At 37.4% G+C, this 21,170-nt stretch overlaps 1 protein-coding gene across 1 annotated transcript in view; it reads left to right on the top strand.

The window, feature by feature from the left end:
- VWA3B (von Willebrand factor A domain containing 3B) overlaps positions 1-21,170 on the top strand; it is a 184,528-nt gene that overhangs the window by 95,556 nt on the left and 67,802 nt on the right. The window contains exons 14-18 of the mRNA XM_058534636.1: positions 3,852-3,982; positions 6,424-6,581; positions 15,237-15,353; positions 16,770-16,857; positions 16,942-17,098. Of these exons, the coding sequence (XP_058390619.1) occupies positions 3,852-3,982; positions 6,424-6,581; positions 15,237-15,353; positions 16,770-16,857; positions 16,942-17,098 (651 nt within the window). The remainder of the gene's footprint in view (positions 1-3,851; positions 3,983-6,423; positions 6,582-15,236; positions 15,354-16,769; positions 16,858-16,941; positions 17,099-21,170) is intronic.

Below are 21,170 nucleotides of genomic sequence, written 5' to 3'. Positions count from 1 at the left end.
AGAAAGCCAGAAGAGAAGTGGCACAACACTTTTTAAGTGTGGGAAGAAAAGAACCATCAACCACAAATTTTATATCCGACAAAACTATCCATCAGGAATGAAAGGGAAATAAAAATATTGTCAGACAAATAAAAACTAAAAGTATTTGTTGCTAGAAGACCTACTCTTATATTGGCTACAGGAAGTTCTTCAAGCAAAAGGAAATGATAAAAGAGCTGATCTTGGAGCATCAAGAAGGAAAAAAAAGAGCAGAAATATGGGTAGTTATAATAGACTGTCCTTTTCCTCATGAGATTTATAAATCATATTTGATGATTGAAATAAAAATTACAACACTGTTTGATACTTAAGACAATGGTATTTAGAAGTGAGAAGCGTAAAAGGACCTAAAGGGAAGTAAGGTTTCCATATTTCCCTGAACGCAGTAAAATGTTGATGCTAGTAGACTGTTATAAGTCACATATATTTGCTCTCATACCTAGAGAAACCATTACAAAAACCATACAAAGAGATGCATTCAAAACACTACGAATAAACCTGGATAGAATTATTTAAAAAAAAAGTTAAGAAACCTGAAGGAAGGCAAGGAAAGAGAAACAGAGGAACAAGACCAATGAAAAAAAGAAAACAAATAACAAAATAACAGAAGTGATAAGATATCAATAATTACTTTAAATGTAAATAGTCTACACTAATCAAAAGACAGATATTGGCGGAGTGGATAAAAGAACACAGCCAAGGGGCCGGCCTGGTGGCACAGTGGTTAAGTGTGCATGCTCTGCTTCGGCAGCCTGGGGTTCATGGGTTCAGATCCCAGGCACACACCGACGCACTGCTTGTCAGGCCATGCTGTGGCGGCATCCCATATAAAGTAAAGGAAGATGGGCATGGATGTTAGCCCAGCACCAATCTTCCTCAGAAAAAGAGGAGGATTGGCATTGGATGTTAGCTCAGGGCTAGTCTTCCTCACAAAAAAAACAAAAAAAGAACACAGCCAAATTATATACTGCATACAAGAAACTCACTTCAAGAACAATGACATAGGTAGGTTCAAATAAAAGGATAGAAAAAGACATACTATATAAATATTAATGAAAAGCTGGATTTTCTATATTAATAACTAATAAAGTAGAATTCAAAGCAAAGAAAATTTGCATGCTAATAAAAGGATCAATCCACCAGGAAGATATAAAGCTCCTAGAAGTGTGTGCACAAACCAATACAGCCTTAAAATATATGAAGCAAAAGCTGATAGAGCTGAAAGGAGAAAGAGACAAATACAAAATTGTGGTTGGAGACCTCGACGTTTCCCTCCTAGCAACTGATAGAACTACTAGACACAAAATCAGCAAGGATAGAGAAGATCTGAACAACATAATCAACCAATGGGATCTAATTGGCATAGGTAAAACACTCCCACCACAACAGCCAAATACAAATTTTTTTCTAGTGCTCATGAAATATTATCAAGATAAGCCATACAATGGGCCATAAAACAAACCTCAACTCACTTAAAAGAATTGAAATCACACAGAGTTTGTTCTGTGACCATGGTGGAATCAAACTAGAAATTAACAATAGACAGATAGCAGGAAAATATCTAAACACATGGAATTTAAACAACACAGTCCTAAATAATCCATGGGTCAAAGAGGAAGTCTAAAAGGAAATAAAAAGTACTTAGAACTGAATGAAAACCAAAACACCACATAACAAACTATGTGGGATGCAGCTAAAACAGTATTGGGAGTGAAATTTATTGCACTAAATATGTGTATTGGAAACAAGGAAAGGAATTGAATCAACAATCTGAGTTCCAACTCCAAGAAACTAGAAGAAGAACACAATAAACCCAAAGCAAGCAGAAAGAAGGAAATGAAAGATAAGAGCATGAATCAAATTGAAAACAGTAAAACGTTAGAGAAAATGTTAAGATGTCCATTCTCTCTCGATTAATCTATAGACTCAATGAAATCCCAGTCAAAATCCAAACAGGCTTTTTTGGTAAAACTTAACTAACTGATTCTATAGTAATGCAAAGGATTTAGAATAGTCAAAACAACTTTGAAAAGGGAAACAGAGTTGGTGACTAACTACCTGATTTCGAGACTTATTTTAAAGCTATAGTAATCAGAATCTAAGTTAGATAATATAGATCAATGGAACAGAATAGAGAAACCAGAGATAGACTGACACATATGTGGACAACAGATTTTCAACAAAGGTGCAAAGACCATTCAGTTAAGAATGGATAGTTATAGTTTTTTTCCCCCAACAAATGGTGTTGGAACAATTGACTATCTATATGCAAAAATGAACTTTGATCCATACTCACACCTTATTCAAAAATTAACTCCAAATGATTCATGAACCTAAATGTAAAACCTAGATTTTTCTCATCTAGAAGAGAATGTATGAAAAATGTTTTGTGACCTTATTAGACAAAAAAAATTAATAGAATATCAAAAGCATGATCTATATAAGAACAAATTGATAAATGGACTTGATCGAAATTAAAATTTCTCTTTAAAAGATAATGCTAAGACAATGAAAAGACAATTTGTAGACTGGGAGAAAATATTTTCAAATTGCATATCTAATACAGGACTTGTATCCAGAATATATAGCGATCTCCTAAAACTCAATGATAAGGAAACTCAAAAAATGAGCAAAAGATTTGAACAGACACTTCACCAAAGAAGATCTATGCACGGCAAATAAGAACATGAAAAGATGCCTTGTTAGTCATTAGGGAAATGCAAATTAAAACCACAATGAGGTACCACTGCACAGCTGTTAGAATGGCTAAAATTAAAACGACTGACCATATCAAGTGTTTGCAAGGATGTGGAGGGACTGGAACTCTCATACGTTACTGGTGGGAATGTAAACTAGTGCAACCATTCTGGAAAAAAGTTTGGTAATTTAATAGTTTAATGTCACCAGCCATATGATCCAATCATTCCCCCCCTAGATATTTACCCAAGAAAAATGAATGTAAATGTCCAAAGACTTGTATACAAATTTTCATAGCTTTATTTATGGTACCTCCAATCCAGAAACAACTCAAATGTCCATCAACAGGTGACTAAATTTTGGTATTCAGTATACAATATAATACTACTCAGCAATAAAAATGAATGAACTGTCGATTCATGCTACAACATGGGTGAATCTCAAAATAATTATATGAGTGAAGGAAGCTAGACAAAAAAAGAGTACATACTGTATGATTCCATTTATATAAAATTCCAGAAAATTGAAACTAATGTATAGTGGCAGAAAGCAGATGAGAAGTTGCTTGGGAATGGGAGAGAGGGGTTTTGGAGGAGGGCAGATTTACAATGAGGCACAAGGAAACTTTGGGGAGTGATGAGTATGTTTGTTATCTTGATTGCAATGAAGATTTCATAGATGTAAATGTTGAAACTATGCAAATGGTACACTTTACATGCATTCAGTTTATTGTATGTGAATTATACCTCAATAAAGCTGTTTAAAAATGGAATAATAGGAGCCAGCCCAGTGGCCTAGTGGTTAAGTTTGCACACTCTGCTTCGGCGGCTCGGGGTTTGCAGGTTTGGATCCCGGGTGCAGACCTACACACCGCTCATCAAGCCATGCTGTGGTGGTGTCCTGTATACAAAATAGAGGAAGATGGGCACAGATGTTAGCTCAGGGCCAATCTTCCTCACAAAAATAAATAAATAAATAAAAATGGAATAATGAAAGAACTACATGAAATTTTTTAAATTCTTCTTTTCCTAATGCAGTTGGTTTTCTGGTAGAAATGTTTGAAATTTGAACCTTCTTATACAATCTCATAAGGTACTCACTTCTCATTTTGGCAGAATGAAGATCTGACTCTTTTGATTAAGGAAATGGAGCAGGGACGCAGTGACCTGGAGAAGGTGCAAAACCTTTATTTGGAGTCCTTGATCATGGACTGGTGGTACAATGGAGAAAAGGAAGGGGACAACAAGTGAGCTTGGCAAGCTGCCTATTCTCCCCCGTGCTGGGGTCCTCTCCTTGGTCACTCTCCTCGACGCTTCTTTCCACAATGCTTTGTGAGATTTCTTTTAGTGAAAGGAGTCACAAAGTATGATTATGTTAGGATTTTTTTTAAGCAAAGGGAATTCATAATCCAATGATTTAATAATGATTGGCTTAAGGAGGCCACATATTTGCCTTTACATGTAAGTTCGGAAATCCTTGCATGACACCTCAGAGCAGTGTTAGGTTTCATCTCCACCCAGTGTGGACAGGTGTCCCCCAGCCCAACCCGAGCAGTGTCGGAGCAGAGCAGGAGTGCTGTGTAGTGAAGGAGATTTGACTCAAGGATCAGGAGGCCCAAGGTCCAGACTTCACTCTCTGGACTTTGGCGAAATCTCAACTTCTCTCCACACCTGTCCACTGCTCTGGGTCTCAATTTCCTCGTCTTTAAAATGGTGGCTGTGGTGGTAGGATTTGGGATAGATGATTTCTCAGGTCTTTCCCACTCTGTATTCTAACATGTTTCTAATTACTTTTTAAACAAAAATCAAAACCACCCCAACACTCAAAAAATGTGTCAAATCCTAAAATAATTTCACATTGTACAGATATTCAAGTGCCACAACTTCATAAAAATACCCTATCTTCATAAAAATACCATAAAAAAGAGTATGTCTTTTTATTTAAAAGAGTGATAGCAAAATGGAAAGGTGTTGAAAATACATTTATTAATCATGATTTCTTCTTCCTCGAAATTGGTTGTCTTCCTATTAGCAAATTAAGCATTAATATGGGCTGGGGGCAAGGCATGAGCATGAAATCAGTAAAAAGAGAGAAATGTTATATCAGGCATCTCTTATAATGAGATTTTACCAGCATTATTTTTTAAGTATTTGTTTGGGAAAATTCAGATACATCTTCTAGATCCAGAGGATTTGAACAAATAAACTAAGAATCAAGTAAATGGGCAGCACATGAGTGCAAATTACCTTCTCTGTACTTTCAGCCAGTACCTTAACTGGCTTCTTCCCCTGACCTAATCAAACTAAAAAATGTCAGGACAAAATGACCAGGTATTGCTTGGAAGTTGGCTTGGTAGTTGACTGCATCTGCTATTGATTGAGTAGTGGGTGCATTCTTGGTTTTTTATATTTGTTTTTTAGTTTCTATTTGTTTTATATTTATTTGTTTGTTTTCCAAATAAAGCTGGAAGGGGCAGGTTCTAGAGTCATGTAGAGAAATGTTTTAATCCAGGCTTCCCACCATTACATGTTAGGTAACTTTGGGCAAGTTACTTAATCCGGCTGAGCCTCAGTTTCCTCATCTGTAACATGGGATTAATGGTAGTCATAGGATTGTGGGTGGATTAACCGAGGGCATGCCTGGCACATAAGAAGAGCTCTGAATTGATATAAAGGAAAGAGTAAAACTCAATTCCTCATTATACGCATACCATGCTTCTCTACTCCCTTATAACATAACATTAGGAAAAGTGAATTCACCCTCTTAGCTATGGTCAAAACCAAATTGCCTTGTTCTAGTTTTCCACCAGGTGAGAAAATATTACCGCCCCCAAATCTTACCTCCCTTCCTTCTTTTTTCAAACATTTAAGTTCAAATCATGCACCAGGCGAACTGAGATGCACAGATGAGTGTAAGCCTGGTCCTTCCATCCCAGGATGAACAGTGTGGTGGGGGATACACAAAGGATTATAGAACTCTGGGTGGGTGCTCCATGGAGGCAGGCATGGGAATGGGGGTGAAGGAGGGAGGGCATGCTCTACAGTGTTGGAGCAGGGGATTGTTCTGGAAATTCCTTTCTGTGGCTGTTGTGTTCAGAGCTTCAGAGAAGGTGTGTCTGGGAAAATATTCAGACAGTTCTGGGGTCCCTCCCGGTCCCAGATCTTCACCAGAATGGTTTGCCACAATCTAGTGCTGGCATAGAGGGTCCAAGGCAGGGGTTTTCCTTCTCTGGCTTTTATAAGAGCTGGCTGTTCAACCCTTTGGTAGAGAAATGGCTTTCTGGTTTACAACCAGCTCTCACTTGTGTTAATCCTCACACCAGCCCCACACAGTCAGTGAGCAGCTGAAGTTTCCCTCAGTTTATAGATGAGGAAAGCGACGAAGTTTAGAGAGGATTGAGTGACTGCACTGAGTCACACAGCCAGGAAGGAAGAGAGCTGTGATGTGAGCCGTGTCTAATGACTCCGGCTGGGCCCCTGTCTACTCTTCTGCATGGGATGGGGATAAATGACTATTCTTATGTTAGCCAAATGGAGAAAGGCTCACTTCTTTAAGTTTGCAGCATTCAACTTGATTGTATTGATCTAACTCTGCCTTCTTAATGGAAATTTTGTGTTTCCCCTCTCCTTTTTTTTTTTTTTTCATTCTTCCTTTTTCTCTGTCTACTTTTTATCTAAATCAAAACAGGCATCAAAAAGAAATCTGTTCTATGGTTTCAACCCCCGAAAAATGTGCAGAACCTCACTCTGATGTTGAATCAACAAGAACGTCATCCCTAAATATGTCAAAAGTACCAGGGGACCCGTCAAATCAAAAGACTCAGAAAAAGAAAGTCCTCCACGCAGGTATCAGTGAACAGAATGGTTTGAATCTCATTACTGGTTTTCCTTCCATGCAAGAAGGTAGAATAAAACTAAACCCATGTAATATTTGAAAAGAAACCTCAACCTGTGTTTTTTATTTTATTTTAATTGTTTTTTGCTGAGGAAGATTAGCCCTGAGGTAACATCTGCTGCCAATCTTCCTCTTTTTTTTTTGTATGTGGGCCACTGCCACAGCCTGGCCACTGACAGACGAGTGGGGGATGTCCGCACCCGGGAACCGAACCTGGGGCCGCCGAAGTGGCGCACACCGAACTTAACCACTAGATCACTTGGGCTGGCCCTGAATCTGTGTTTTTTAGATTGAAATTTTTATTGGCACAATTGTATGTTGACATGCAGCTGTAAGAAATAATACAGAGACATCCCGTATAACCTACCCTTCACCCAGTTTCCCCCAATGGCAACGTCCTGAAAAAAAAAATGCTACAATATTGCCCCAGATTTACTTGTGTTCATGTGCGTGTGTGTACTCCTATACGATTTTATCACGTGCAGTTTCGTGTTTCCACCATTACAGTCAAGATACACAACATTTCCATCACCATAAGGATCGCTGGTGTTGCTCTTGTATAACCACACCCTCCTCCCTCCTCTACTCTTTCCTAACCCTTGGGAACCACTAAGTTCTCCATTTCTAAAATGTTGTCATTTCAAAAATGTTACATAAATGGAATCATACAATACATAACCTTTGAGGATTGGCTCTTTTCACTCACTCCTGCAGATTTATCCAAATTTTCGCATATATCAATAGTTCATTCCTTTTTATTGCTTATTATCCTTTTATGCTATTATGCTTTTTATTCCTTTTTATCATATTCCATGATACGGATGTGCGAGAGTTGGTTTAACCATTCATCTGTTGAAGGATATCTTGGTTGTTTCCAGTTTTTGACTATTACAAATAAAGCAGTTATAAACATTTGTGTACAAGTTTTATGTGAATATAAGTTTTCATTTCTTTTTTTTCTTTTTCCTCGTTCTTTTTTTTTTTTTTTGTGAGGAAGATCAGCCCTGAGCTAACATCCATGCCAATCCTCCTCATTTTGCTGAAGCCCTGGGCTAACATCCATGCCCATCTTCCTTCACTTTATATGGGACGCTGCCGCAGCATGGCCTGACAAGCGGTGCCTCGGTGCGTGCCCGGGATCCGAACCCCGGGCCCCCAGCAGCGGAACGTGCGCACTTAACCACTATGCCACGGGGCTGGCCCCTCATTTCTTTAAGATATGCCCAGGAGTACAATTACTGTGTCATATGGTAATTGAATATTTAGTTTTATAAGAAACCACAAAACTATTTCCCAGAGTGGCCGTGCCACTTTACATTATCACCATCAATTAATGAGTGATTCATTTTCTCCACGTTCTCGCCAGTGCTCGGTGTTGTCACTATTTTTTATTTTAGCTCTTCTGATAGATATGTAATATCTCATGATGGTTTTAACTTGCATTTCCCTAACAGCTAATGATATTGGGCATCTTTTCGTGTGCTTGTTTGCATTCTGTACACCCTCTTTGGTGAAATGCTTGTGCATGCCCTTTGCCCATTTTACGTGGATTGTTTGGTTTTTATTGGTGAGTTATGAGAGTTCTTCATGTATTCTAGATACTAGGCCTTTGTCGGGTATGTCATTTGAGAATATTTTCTCCCAGTCTGTAGCTTGTCCTTTCATCCTCTTATTAAGGTCTTTTAATTAAAAAAAAAAACTTTTTTGATAATTTTGATAAGATCCAATTTATCAGTCTTTCGTTTTATGGATCGTGCTTTTGGTGTCAAATCTAAGAACTTTTTTGCTATCCTTAATTCCCGAAGATTTGCCTTTATGTTTTCTTCTAGAAGATTTATAGTTTTATATTTTACATTTGAGTCCATGATCCATTTGAGTTAATTTTTGTATAAGATGTGAGATTTGGATCAAGATTTTGTTTAGCTTTGTTTATGCCTATAGATGTTGTTCCAGCACCATTTGTTGAAAAGGCTACACTTATTCCATTTAATTAATTTTACACCTTTGCCAAAAATCAGCTGGGCATACCTGTGTGGGTTAAATCTAGATTCTATATTCTGTTTCACTCACTGGTCTATGTGTCTGTCTCTCCACCAATACCACAATGTCTTGATTAATGTAGCTACATGGTAAGCTTTAATATCAGATACAGTGATTCCTCCAACTTTATTTTTCTTTTGCAAAATTATTTTAAGTCTTCTAGGGCCTGAAATTTCTGTTTAAATTTTAGGATATGTTTGTCTATGTTTATAAAAAACTTCTCTGGGATTTTGATAGGAATTGCATTAAACATATAGATCAATTTGGGGACAACTGATATCTCTGCAATGTTGATTCATTCAACCTATTAACATGACACGACCCATGAACATGACCATTTATTTAGGTCTTCTTTAATGTCTGACAGGAGCATTTTGTAATTTTCAGCTTACAGATCATGTACATGTTTTGTCAAGTGCATAACTATTTCTTTTTGGGGGGAATAATTATAAATAGTACTTTTTTTTTTTTTTTTTTTTTAAAGATTTTATTTATTTTATTTTTTCCCCCCAAAGCCCCAGTAGATAGTTGTATGTCATAGCTGCACATCCTTCTAGTTGCTGTATGTGGGACTCAGCCTCAGGATGGACGGAGAAGTGGTGCCTCGATGCGCACCCGGGATCCGAACCCGGGCAACCAGCATCGCAGCGCGCGCACTTAACCACCAAGCCACGGGGCCGGCCCAGTACTTTTTTTTTAATATAGGTTTCCATATATTCACTGTTAGTATATCAAAATGCAATTGATTTTGTGTGTTGATCCTGTAAGCGGCAACCTTGCTGAACTCGCTTAGTAGTTCTAGGAGTTTTTGTTTTTTGTGGATTCCTTGCCATTTTCCACACAGACAATACAGCACCTGCAAATAGGGACAGTTTTATCTTCCTTTCTCGTCTTTCTCGCTTTCTTTCTTTTTCTTGCCTGGTTGCAGAGGCTAGAACTTCTAGCACTATGTTGAATAAGAGTAATGAGAGTAGGCCTCCTTGCCTTTTTCCTGGTCTTAATGGCGAAACATATTCAGTCTTTCAATACTAAGTATGATTTTAGCTGTAGATTTTCTGTAGATATTCTTTATAGAGTTGAGGAAGTTCCCCTCATTCCTAGTTTTCTGAGAGTTTTTGTCATGAATTGGTGCTGGATTTTGTCAAATGCTTTTTCTGTGTCAATTGACATATGACTTTTCTTCTTTAGTCTATTGATACGGTGGATTACATTGATTGATATTCACAAGTTGAAGCGGCCTTGTATGTCTGGAATATTTCCCACTTGGCCTTAGTGTATAATTCTTTTAGTACATTGCTGGATTCGGTTTGCTAATATTTTGTTCAGAATTTTATATTTAAGTTCATGAAGGATATTGTTCTGAGTTTTCTTTCTTTTCCTTAATACTGTTTTTGTCTGATTTTGGTATCAGGCTAATACTGTCCTTATCAAAAGAGTTGAGAAGTTGTCCCTCCTCTTCTGTTCCTGGAAGAAATTGATATTATTCTTTTTTGAATATTTGGTAAAATTATCATGGAACCATTTGGGCCTGGATATTTCTTTTCCAGGAGTTTTTTCATTAAAAATTCAATTTTTTAAAGTGGTTTTAGGGCTATTAATATTGTCTTTTTTATCTCAGTTGAGTTTTGGAAATTTATGGTTTTTGAGAAAGTGGTCTGTTTTTTCTAGGTTGTAAATTCATGAGTGCAAATTTGTTCATTGTATTCCTTTATTACCTTTTTAATGGCTGCAAGATCTATAGTGATGTCCCCTATATCATTCCTGATATTAGTGCTCTGCGTCTTCTCTCTCCCTCTCTGTCTCTCTTTCTGTCTTTTTCAATCTTGCTAGAGGTTTTATCAGATTTATTGGTCCCCCTCCCTGAAAAAATAGCTTTTTTGTCTCATTGATTTGTTCTAATGTTTATTATTTTCAATTTTGTTGATTTCTGCTCTTTATTATTTCCTTCCTCTACCTGCTTTAGTTTTATTTTGCTCTTCTTTTTCTAGTTTCTTGAGTTAGGAACTTATCATTGATTTGAGATACAGTCATGTACCACATAATGATGTTTTGGTCAATGACGGATTGCATATATGATGGTGGTCCCATAATATTAGCACGATATAGCCTAGGTGTGTAGTGGGCTATACCATCTAGGTTTGTGTAAGTACACTCTATGATGTTCTCACAATGATGAAATCACCTAAGAGGCATTTTTCAAAACATATCCCCATTGTTAAGCAACACATGACTCTATTTCCTCATTTCCAACATAAGCATTTAGTGGTATAAATTTCCCTCCCCACACTGCTTTAGCTGTATCTCACAGACTTTGATTTGTTGTGTTTTTGTTTTTCTTCAGTTCTAAGTATTTTTCTTTCCTTTAAGACTTCCTCTTTGACCCACAGATTACTTATAAATGTGTTGTTTAACTTCCACGTGCTTAGAATTTTTCCTGTTGTCTTTCTGTTATTGAATTCTAGTTTGATTCCACTATGGTCAGAGAACATACTCTGTATGATTTTACTTCTTTTAAATTAGTTGAGATTTGTTTTAATGCCTAATATATAGTTTATCTTGACGAATGTTTGATGGACACTAGAAAAAAATGTGTATTCCACTGTTGTTGAGGGGAGTGTTCTATCTATGTCAGTTAGATCCTGCTGGTTTGTTGTGTTGTTCAGATTTTCTCTGCCCTTATTGATTTTGTGCCTAGTAGTTCTTTAAGTTGTTGAGAAGGAATTTATGAGGTCCTCAACTGTATTTGTCGATTTGTCTATTTTTCCTTTCAGCTCTTTAAGTTTTAGCTTCAAATATTTTAAGGCTGTATTGGCTTGTGTATACCCATTTAGGATCTATATGTCTTCCTGGTGGATTGATCACTTTATTATGTAAATTTTCTTTGCTCTGAAGTGTGCTCTATCAGATGTTAACATAACCACTCCAGCTTTTTGGTAATAGTTGCATGGTTTATCTTTTTCCATCCTTTGCTTTCAACCTACCTATGTTGTACTTGAAATAAATTTCTTCTAAGAGTATATCATTTGATATTGTTCTTTTATCCACTCTACCAACATATGTCTTTTGATTAGTGTAATTAGACCATTTACATTTAAAGTAATTATTGGTATGTTAGCACTTACTTCTATTATTTTATTATTTTCTATTTATTTTCATTCCTCCCTTTCTCTTTTCTTTCCTTCTTTCAGGTTATTTTAACTTTTAAGAAAATTCTATCTTGGTTTATTTGTAGTGTTTTTGAGTGTATCTCTTTATGTTTTTTGTAATGATTTCTCTGAGTATGACAGCATATGGGTGCAACTTATAAGAATCTACTAGCGTCAACGTTTTACCACTTTTGTGTGCGTGTGGAAATCTTACTTCAATTTCGATTTCTTTATTTTCCCTAATTTTAAATATCATTGTCTTGAGTATCAGGTGGTGTTATACTTTTTATTTAAATCATCAAATATAATTTATAAATCTCATTGGGAGAGGATAGTCTATTGTATGTACCATATTTTTGCTTTCTTTCATTCTTTCTTCCTTTCTGATTCTCCAAAATTCCTCCTTTTATCATTTCCTGTCTGTTTGAAAAACTTTCTGTTATTCAGTCTTTAAAGGTAGGTCTGCTAGCCACATTTTTTTTTTTTTACTTTTTCTTTGTCTAGGAATGTTTTTTATTTTCTCTTCATTCCTGAAGGACAATTTTAGCATATTCAGAATTTGTAGTTTACTGTTCTTTCCTTTCCGTAGTTGAAAATATTGAGCCTCTTCCTCTGGCCTCCTACATTTTAAATGGGAAATCTGCTGTCACTGGAATTGGTGTTCCCCTGTAGGTAATGTGTCCTTTCTGGCTGCTTTCCGGATTTTTCTTTGTCTCTAATTTCCAAGTGTTTAACTATAATGCATCTTGGCATGGATTTCTTTGGATTCATTCTGTTTGGGATTTGCTCAACTTCTTGAATCTGTACATTATGTCTTTCACCAAATTTGGGAAGTTTTTATCTATTATTTCTTCCAATAGTCTCTCAGTCCCGCTTTCTTTCTCCCTGTCTTTTGGGGACTCTGATAATATGGATGTTGCATAATTTGATATTATGCCGTGGTCCCTAAGACTCCATTTATCTTTTTCTTCAATGTATTTTCTCTCTGTTGTTCAATTGGCTGAGTTCTGTTATTCCGTCCTCAAGTTCTCTGATACTATCCTCTGTCACCTCCGCTCTACTACTGAGTCCATCCAACAGGTTTTTTTATTTCTGCTATTTTATTTTTCAGTTCGACAATTTTCACTTGGAAATTTTTATAACTTCTATTTCTTTGCTGAGATTTTCTCTTCGTTCATTTGTTTCAAGAGAATTTGTGATTAATTGTTGAAACATTTTTAAGACAGCTTCTTGGAGATTCTTGTCAGATAATTCCAACTTCTGATTCATCTTGGTGTTGGAATCATTTGACTGTTTGTTCTCATTCAAGTTGTGATTTTCTTGGTTCTTGATATGGTGGGTGAGTTTTTAATAATATCTTGAACATGTTGTCTATTATGTCAGGGACTCTAGATCCTATTTAAATCTTTTATTTTAGGAAGTGGTTGCCCTGGTTAAGGTTAGTGCATAGGCCTTGATCTGCTTTTGTGGGTCCAATGGCAATTTAATTTTCACAGCCTTTGTGGTATTATTTTGGTGCTTGGTTTTCTGGTGTCACTGGGGCTCCTACTGGTCCCTGCTGGTGCTGCCTGGGGGAACAGCAAGAGTTTCCTCAGGCCGGGGTGATAGATGTCTCTCAGTGGGAGAGGGTTGTTGTGGCTTCCCCCCACCATTGTCTCTTGGTGTCCCCATGTTTCTGGGCAGAGGAGGAGAACCTTGAACCCAGAGAGACCAAGAGGCTTCCTGGAATGGGCTACTTGCTGTATCTTGGTCCCTCTTGCATGATCTGTCCACTTGTCCCGGTGCCTCTGTGCAAGGGAGACATGTCTTAGGCCCATGGGAACAAAGAGACTTCCCATATCAGACCCCTTTTGCCAGTCCTGCTGCCCATTCCAATAAATCTGAGTTTTGCTAAAGACACTACTTGCTACTCATCCTAAACATTTTAATGGCCTTTTATCACTTCCCCCATTTCACTTAGATTTAGGATCCTTGCTATTGCAATCCTGTGCTGAATTTTTATTCTGTTTCAGTTTTTAATGTAGAAGAATGATGAAATGTGAGGACTGAATATACAGAGCTTGGGGAGTAGTTAAATGCTTGAATCCACTGCCAGATAAATATGTTTTTATTCAGTATTTGCAGAGTTTAAGAAAAATACAGTTTTTTTTTTGTTTGGGGACTTTGGGAGCTAAATTTAATTTTAATTTTGGCACACCAGTGTATGTGGTTGTTTTTGCCTAGTGATTTTGATCAAAGTGACCTGAGAGTGTGGTCAGGGCAGGAGTTCACCTCTCCCATGTGGATCATTTATCTCTTGTGCTCTTAGACATAGCTCCCAAGAAAATTATTTTTACCCTTCTTAATTTCTGTTTACAGAGGCAAGCAAGATAGGACTCACCCTTTTGTTGCCTAGAAAAACAATGAATAACACGTAGCACACTCCTATCTCCATGCATGGAGACCGCTGGTGTTATTTTTCTGTGCAAAAGACAGACAATTTGTAGATTATTAATTACTCTTCACTCTAATTATCTAATTTCTTATAGGAGATGGTAAGTCCCTTCTTATTGAAAACAAGGACATATTTTATTCATGAATACTACATAAAGCCTTGATATTTGTGCCTCTAAATTATGAAGTACAGAATACATTTACAATTAGTGTAGTTTATATAATCACATATGAAAAGTAATCAAAATGTCTCGATACAGGCTCATTACCCTCTAAAACACACAGATGAAATGTCAATATTTGATAAGTGTGCACTTGCCAGTTGAAGGCACCCAACAGAATATAGAAAATAATATAAATAATATTCATAAAGTTGTTGGACAGCAACTGTGGTAGGCAGAGTCTCTAAAACGGCCCACCAAAGATGTCCCGGTCTAAACCCTGCAACTTGTGAATATGATGAGGCATAATTCCCATGAGTACGTTGTGTTGACCTTAAGATGGGGTTATCTAGGAGGGCCCAGTGTACTCATATGAGCCCTTAAGAGCAGGGGCTTTTTCCAGCTGGTGGCAGAAGAGAAAGTCAGAGACACTTGAAGCATGAGGGGAAATCAGTGTGTCGTTGCTGATTTGAAGATGGAGAGGGCCACGTGGGCAGGAATGCAAGTGCTTAAGGAGCAGAAAGAGGCCCCCGGCTGACAGCCAGACAGGAAACAGGGGCCTCAGTCCTACAGCTGCAAGGAAGTGAATTCTGCCGACAATTTGAATGAGCGTGGAAGCAGATATCTCTCCAGGAGGGGCAGAGCTTGAACTCAGATCAATGGAGCAAGCCATCACCGCAGCATTCAGTTGGTGGCAGACTGTCCTCTGAGGGTTGGGAAACTGAAGCTGCATTCTTATTTTAAGGATCCAAGGAAATAGTTGCATCTAATAAATTGTCTTCTTCCATCCCAAATTCCTTTAACCCTCTCCCTGTGATACCAACAGAAGCAACCAAAACCAGCCTGCTCAGAAGCCAGATGTCCTCCCTCAAGAGCTCAGCTTGCAGAGAGAGGAAGGATGGCCATTCCCAGTCCAGCAGCTGGAACACTCCGAGTGCCAGAGGCAAGCCAGAGAGGGTCTCTACGTCAGGAAGCCCAGGCTGGCCTCCCTTCGCCCAGCGTGGCTGCTCCTGAAAGAGCTGGGCACAGATGCTTTAGGGGGAAACAAATCATTTTTAAGTGGGTCCGGATTGCTTCCTATTCAGAGGACTCCCTTGTAGATCAGGTCTACCTGCTTTAGTGAACTCGATTTTCTTGGGGCAAGACTTGCATTTCCTGTGCCTGGGAGTATCACATACACGTGGCTCGCATCACTACGGTGCTAGTGGTAATGCTGCTGCCACTCTGTGGTTTGAATTTGAAAAAATAATGCTTCATAGTTGGTTTATTTTCTTCCCTTCATTCATAGGTAGTGGCACTATGTGATGATCCCCTCTCTGGTCCTTATTGTCAGCTTTTGGGGGCTACATGTGAGGAAAATATGACTTTTCCACTCAATTTTTATTACTATTGATAAAATCATTATTCTTAATAGTAAATGTCTAAAAGTTTAATTCCAGTAGTGCTTTTCCCTAATAGCTGATAGATGATAAATCCCAGCTACACACACACACACACACACACACACACACACACACACACACAATCCCCTAGGTAGTAGGAAGCACTCGAGTGACAAATTTACACCCGCTGTCACTCAGTCCTAGCTTAATCAAACTTTGCGTTCTTCAGTGCTGATCAGTGTGATGTCTTTTCCTCAGTCTCAATTAACCCATCATACTTCCTCCACATGCACAGTCCTTAAAGGGCTTATTATACGACGCTTAGGATATGATTTCTTAGACATTTAGCTAACTCACTCCCAAACACCCTTCCTAGATGCTGCTGATTCAACTAGCTAGTATTCCTTTCCATTTATAGATCCAAGTTTACATAAGGATATACATTAGAAACTCCAAATATTTGTTTGGAGATTTGAACCTATAACTAAATGGGACCTAATTGAGATTTTGGTTTTCTGCAGAAAGTAGAGGAACCACAAAACAAACTATCAGAAACCAAAATGTTGATCAAGGCTCTCTTGTATAATTTAAGAAGAGTCTAATGAGGGCAACATTGAGCAATCGTTGGTTAATGGTGTTCTTATTTAACATTTAAAAAATGTGTTTTCTGGAGAATGAGAGAATGATTCTGTCTCATTCTTCCATGGAGAGAGATCTCAGTGGATATGGGGTGAGGTAGATAAGCAAAGCAATGATAGTGCAGTGATGGTACCATGTTTACCTATGCATTGGTCTTTAGTGTAAATTGCAAATGAGTCTTGCTCGAGAACCCACTCTAACGGATCAGTGTTCTCTGAAATATGGTCCATTTATTAGCCCTCAGTCACAACTGAACTCAGATATGTAAGATCCTTTTGCATTTTGATCAAAACCCCATATATGAGGAAATTATATCACTGCCATTTCCTCTTCCACAGAAATGAGCATCCTCCTGGCAAATGAATATCCAGATGACAAAGCATTAGAAAGACTGACTCGAGAAGGGAGCCAGGTTTATGACCAAGAGTGAGTACTTTAATTCTACTAGGACAGTTTTGTTATGTTTTTGTTTATTATAAACTTTAAAACATCATAGTCTTATGTTCTTAGTTCTTTAGGTATATCTTCAGCAATCTGGCTCAAGACCCATGGCTTGGTTGCCAAGAAACTCACCATCATGGATGCCTTGTCAGTGGCAGCAGTCCCTCACAGCCCCACCTACGTTCCCATTCTGGACAAGTATGTTGTGTCCAAGGTCTTTGATGAGGTAAAACTGATTATCTATACGTCTCTGCTTGATGTATTTTTCATTTCTTGTTCAAATAAAAAGTAGTGTCCCTCACTCTTATACAGTGGTAACAGAAATGGATTTCAGCCATTGGAAAAAAAAATATTTGTAAAGGCAGTACAATGGGGAGAAAAGCTCTTGAGCATTTTTGGTTTTAAGCTGAGAAGAAATTGGCCTTTGTTGGGTTGGCTGTTTGTGGCTCATTGCTGATGGGTGGCAGTGTGGAGCTGCAGAAATGTTTGAAGAGCCTCTAGATCAGAGTCCTGAGCCTTGAGTGAACATCATCCAGTGTGAAAGGACAGGGAGAACTTGTGAGAGGTTATGTCTTTCCTTTGCTTACTTCCTCTTCCTAAATACAATGCATCTTTTCCATAATAAAAGTCTCCAGAGGAAAATGGCAGAGAGAAAGAGAGAAGGAGAGAGAGAGAAAGAGAGCTTGAGAGGGAACCAGACAAAAGAGCCATAAGAGAGCGATACTCATGTCCTGGAAGGAGAAAAAGAGCTTCCAGCAGGAGGACGTGGTAGGGTTAAATGTGGAGGAAGGCCAAATAAGTAGTGAAAAGTTTCCCTTGAATTGGGCAGCTAACAATTCCCTGCCCTTAGCAAGAACAGATCCACTGGAGCAGAAAGACTGTGCAGGGATGAGGAACACAAAAGAAAAGAGAATACGAAGATTGAACCGGAGCGCTTCCTGGCAAATGTAACAGCAACTAACAATTTAAAGAGGAATATATCGGGCTTTACAGTCTCTAAATGCAAATAATATCCTTAAAAGACCTTATCTCATACTGAGATATTTACAGGGGAAATGTAGGATGTTTGGAATTTGCTTCAAAATAATCTGGATGGTGGCAGTAGTGGCAGGAAGGGAGGAGTAGATAAAGCAAGACTGACCATGAGTCGATAATTGTTCAATTTGGATAATAAGAATGTAGAATGGGAGGAGGCTCATTCTACTATTCTGTCTACTTGTTTACATCTTTGAAATTTTCCATAATAAAAAGTTGAAAAAAATCAAAGGCAGAAAAAAAAAAAACTTTGTCTAAGTGGTCTTGCACTAGTTGAGATTTGGAGGAAGCTAATGAATTGGTGAGTTTTGTCCGTTAGTCACATTTAAGAAATTATAGCCATGGAGTTCAGCATGCATCCTGTTTGACATGCCCCGTGGTTCTTGCTCTGGAGGTGACGTGTGATCGCTTAGGCTGGGCTCCTGATGACTTTGCCTCAAGGTGAGTGGTCCTTCCCTGGCAGTGATCTTGTGACTGGCAGATTCTATTTATGCCTCCAGTGAACTCTAATCTGATTAGTCAGATATCAACTTATCACGTGAACTTGACTTCTTCCAGAAGCAACAGAGGGAAACTGGACACAGATTTATTTCTTCTAGGAACTTTGGTGACAGCTTCTCATATTCTCTGCATTTATTTTATTAATTTTCTTGAGTTTTATCTGGACTACAATATATTTAGTGAACTCTCCCTGGAAATAGAATTTTCTTGTGCTTATCAAGTCTCCTTCTAAACCTCCAATAACCCAAGATACATTGAAAAGTAAATTTCTCAAAAAAAGAAATACGATAGCATAGGGAAGCAAAAGCATGAAATTAAAGGAAAAAACCATAAAGGAAGGATTTATAGAGTGAATACATAAAAACGTTATTTTGCATAAAAATATATAAATAAAATAAAAGCAGATATCAGAAAAATATTTGTAACATGTAACAAAGAGTTATAGGAGCAATATCTTAAATATGTGTGTTTGCTATGTGTATCCATATAAATCCATATGTGTCGTGTGTGTGTGTGAGTGTATAAATCAGTGTTTGGTATACACACATACATGCACACATACTCATACTATAAAGGATGAAAAAATGATAGAAACCCCAGTGGAAAATCTAGGAGAAAAAAGTAAAAAAAAAAATTCGAAACCAAAGACAAAAAATATTTCTTACTGATAACCAAATATATGCATTTAGAAAAAATGCAAATTGAAAAACAATTAGATAACTCTCCCCCCATTATCAAATTTGTAAGGTTAAAAAATACTAATAAACAGTGATGGCAAGGATAGGATGAAATTAGGACTTTTATGTCCTGCTGGTAGGAGTATAAATTGGTGCAACCTTGGCAATATATTCAGAGGTGTTATCTTACAATCTTTCCTCCAGCAAATCCATATGTAGATATTTCATAATCTATGTAAGGAAATAATCAGAAATACTGGCAAATATATTCAGAGAATTATGATTGCTGCCTTATATCTAACAATGAGAAAATTGAAAACCATCTGAATATCTAGTAGGCACATCGATGTGATGGAATGTCATACGTTCATTAAATGTCATGTTTCTGAAGAATAAGTAACGACACGGGGGAAAGCTCTCAATATAATGCTAAATGAAAAAATCGGTACAAAATTCCATATATATTGGTAGTACTTTTAATTCTGAATATATATTAATGATATACCAAGGAAAAAAGGTTAAGACAACTAGACCTAAAACAAGTGATAAAATGGTATAAATATAAAAGGAACTTAATTTTTAATTAATTTATTGGTTTATTTTTATTTGATAAGTAATAGATGAATACGTTCTCAGTGTATAATGACCAATTGAAGTCTTTAGAGGAAAATGTGGAAGCTTCTCCCTCAACCACACTCATCTATGAAGGGAACACTCTGAATAGTTTGGTGAATATCCTTTCAATCATTTTCCTACACACACACATGCATGTATATGTGTATACATAATATATGTTTATATACATATACATAATAATTTTAATAAACATAAATAAAGCAATTCCATATGGATTTGCTATTTTATCTTTTATAAATTATCTTTCATCTTATATAAATTATCTTTTAAAAATTAAGATCTTAGAGACCTTTCCACATGCATAGATATGGATCTATCTTATTTTTATTTGTTACAAGTTTCTTCCCCATTATTAATGGACATTTACTTTTGTGATTCTATTACAACCAATCCTGTAACAGCTTTCCTTGCACATAGATTTTTGGGCACATGTACAAGTGTATCTTTAGAATAGATTCCCTGAAGTGGGATTGCTGGACCCAAAAGGTGTGTACATTTAAAATTTTGACAGATAAAACCAAACACCCTCCAAATAAATTTCACATTTCCACTAGTTTATATCCCTGAGACAGCCTTTTTCCTAAGAGGAACTCTATATAATACTTGTTGGTAAGCATTAGTTCTGCGAGTGTAGAAATGCTTTGAAAACAGTATGCAAACATAAAATCTTATTCTTATTCAACCTGTCCTCTTCTCACCGGCTCATATTCTGAAGGTGTAAATATAATAACTCACTCCAGCATTCAGAAATTTGCTTTCCAGGATGTATGAAATATATCTGTACTCTGGGGATAATGATATAGCTGCTCTTAGACTGTTATAGGATTAAAAGAAGTAACGCATATAATGTACTTAGCAGGCACTCAGTAAATGCTGGCTTTTATTATAAAAATATTCAATAAGTATTACATGCCTACTGTATGCAGGCCCTGACCTGGGGCCCTGTATCCTTACAGCCAAACAAGACAGTCAATGTTCCTACCCGAACACAACTTACAACCTCGTGGAGGAAATAGCAATTAAAATAAGAAGTTCTAGTTAAATGTGATGAGTGGGAAGTGCAGAGTGAGGATACAGGAGAGGCCCCTAGCCCAGTTTCAGTTGTCAGAGAAGCCTTTGGACCTGGCCTTAAGAGTTTGGACCTGGGAGATCTGTTCAGTCCAAGTCTAGATGGAAGAAAGAGAAGGAGTTATGAAGCTGACGAGGTGGGGAGGAGTGTCCCAGGCAGTGGGAGAGCATGTGGGGAAGTCTAAGGGTCAGTGAAAGTTCGTCATTCCAAAGAAAGTTTAGTGTGACTGGAGAAAGGCATTAAAGTTGGTGAAGGAAGGGCCTTGGTTGAGTTAAGGATTTTGAATGTCATCCTGAGGGGCACTGAAGGGGTTTTAGCAGGTGAGAGAGAAGATCAAATTTGGGTTTTGGCTGCAATGTGCAGAATAGTTGGAGAAGTTT

This window comes from Diceros bicornis, chromosome 40 (genome assembly GCF_020826845.1).
Source record: "Diceros bicornis minor isolate mBicDic1 chromosome 40, mDicBic1.mat.cur, whole genome shotgun sequence".
NCBI lineage: Eukaryota > Metazoa > Chordata > Mammalia > Perissodactyla > Rhinocerotidae > Diceros > Diceros bicornis.
Note: the sequence above shows the minus strand (reverse complement) of the source record. Positions and strands in the feature narration are given on the sequence as shown.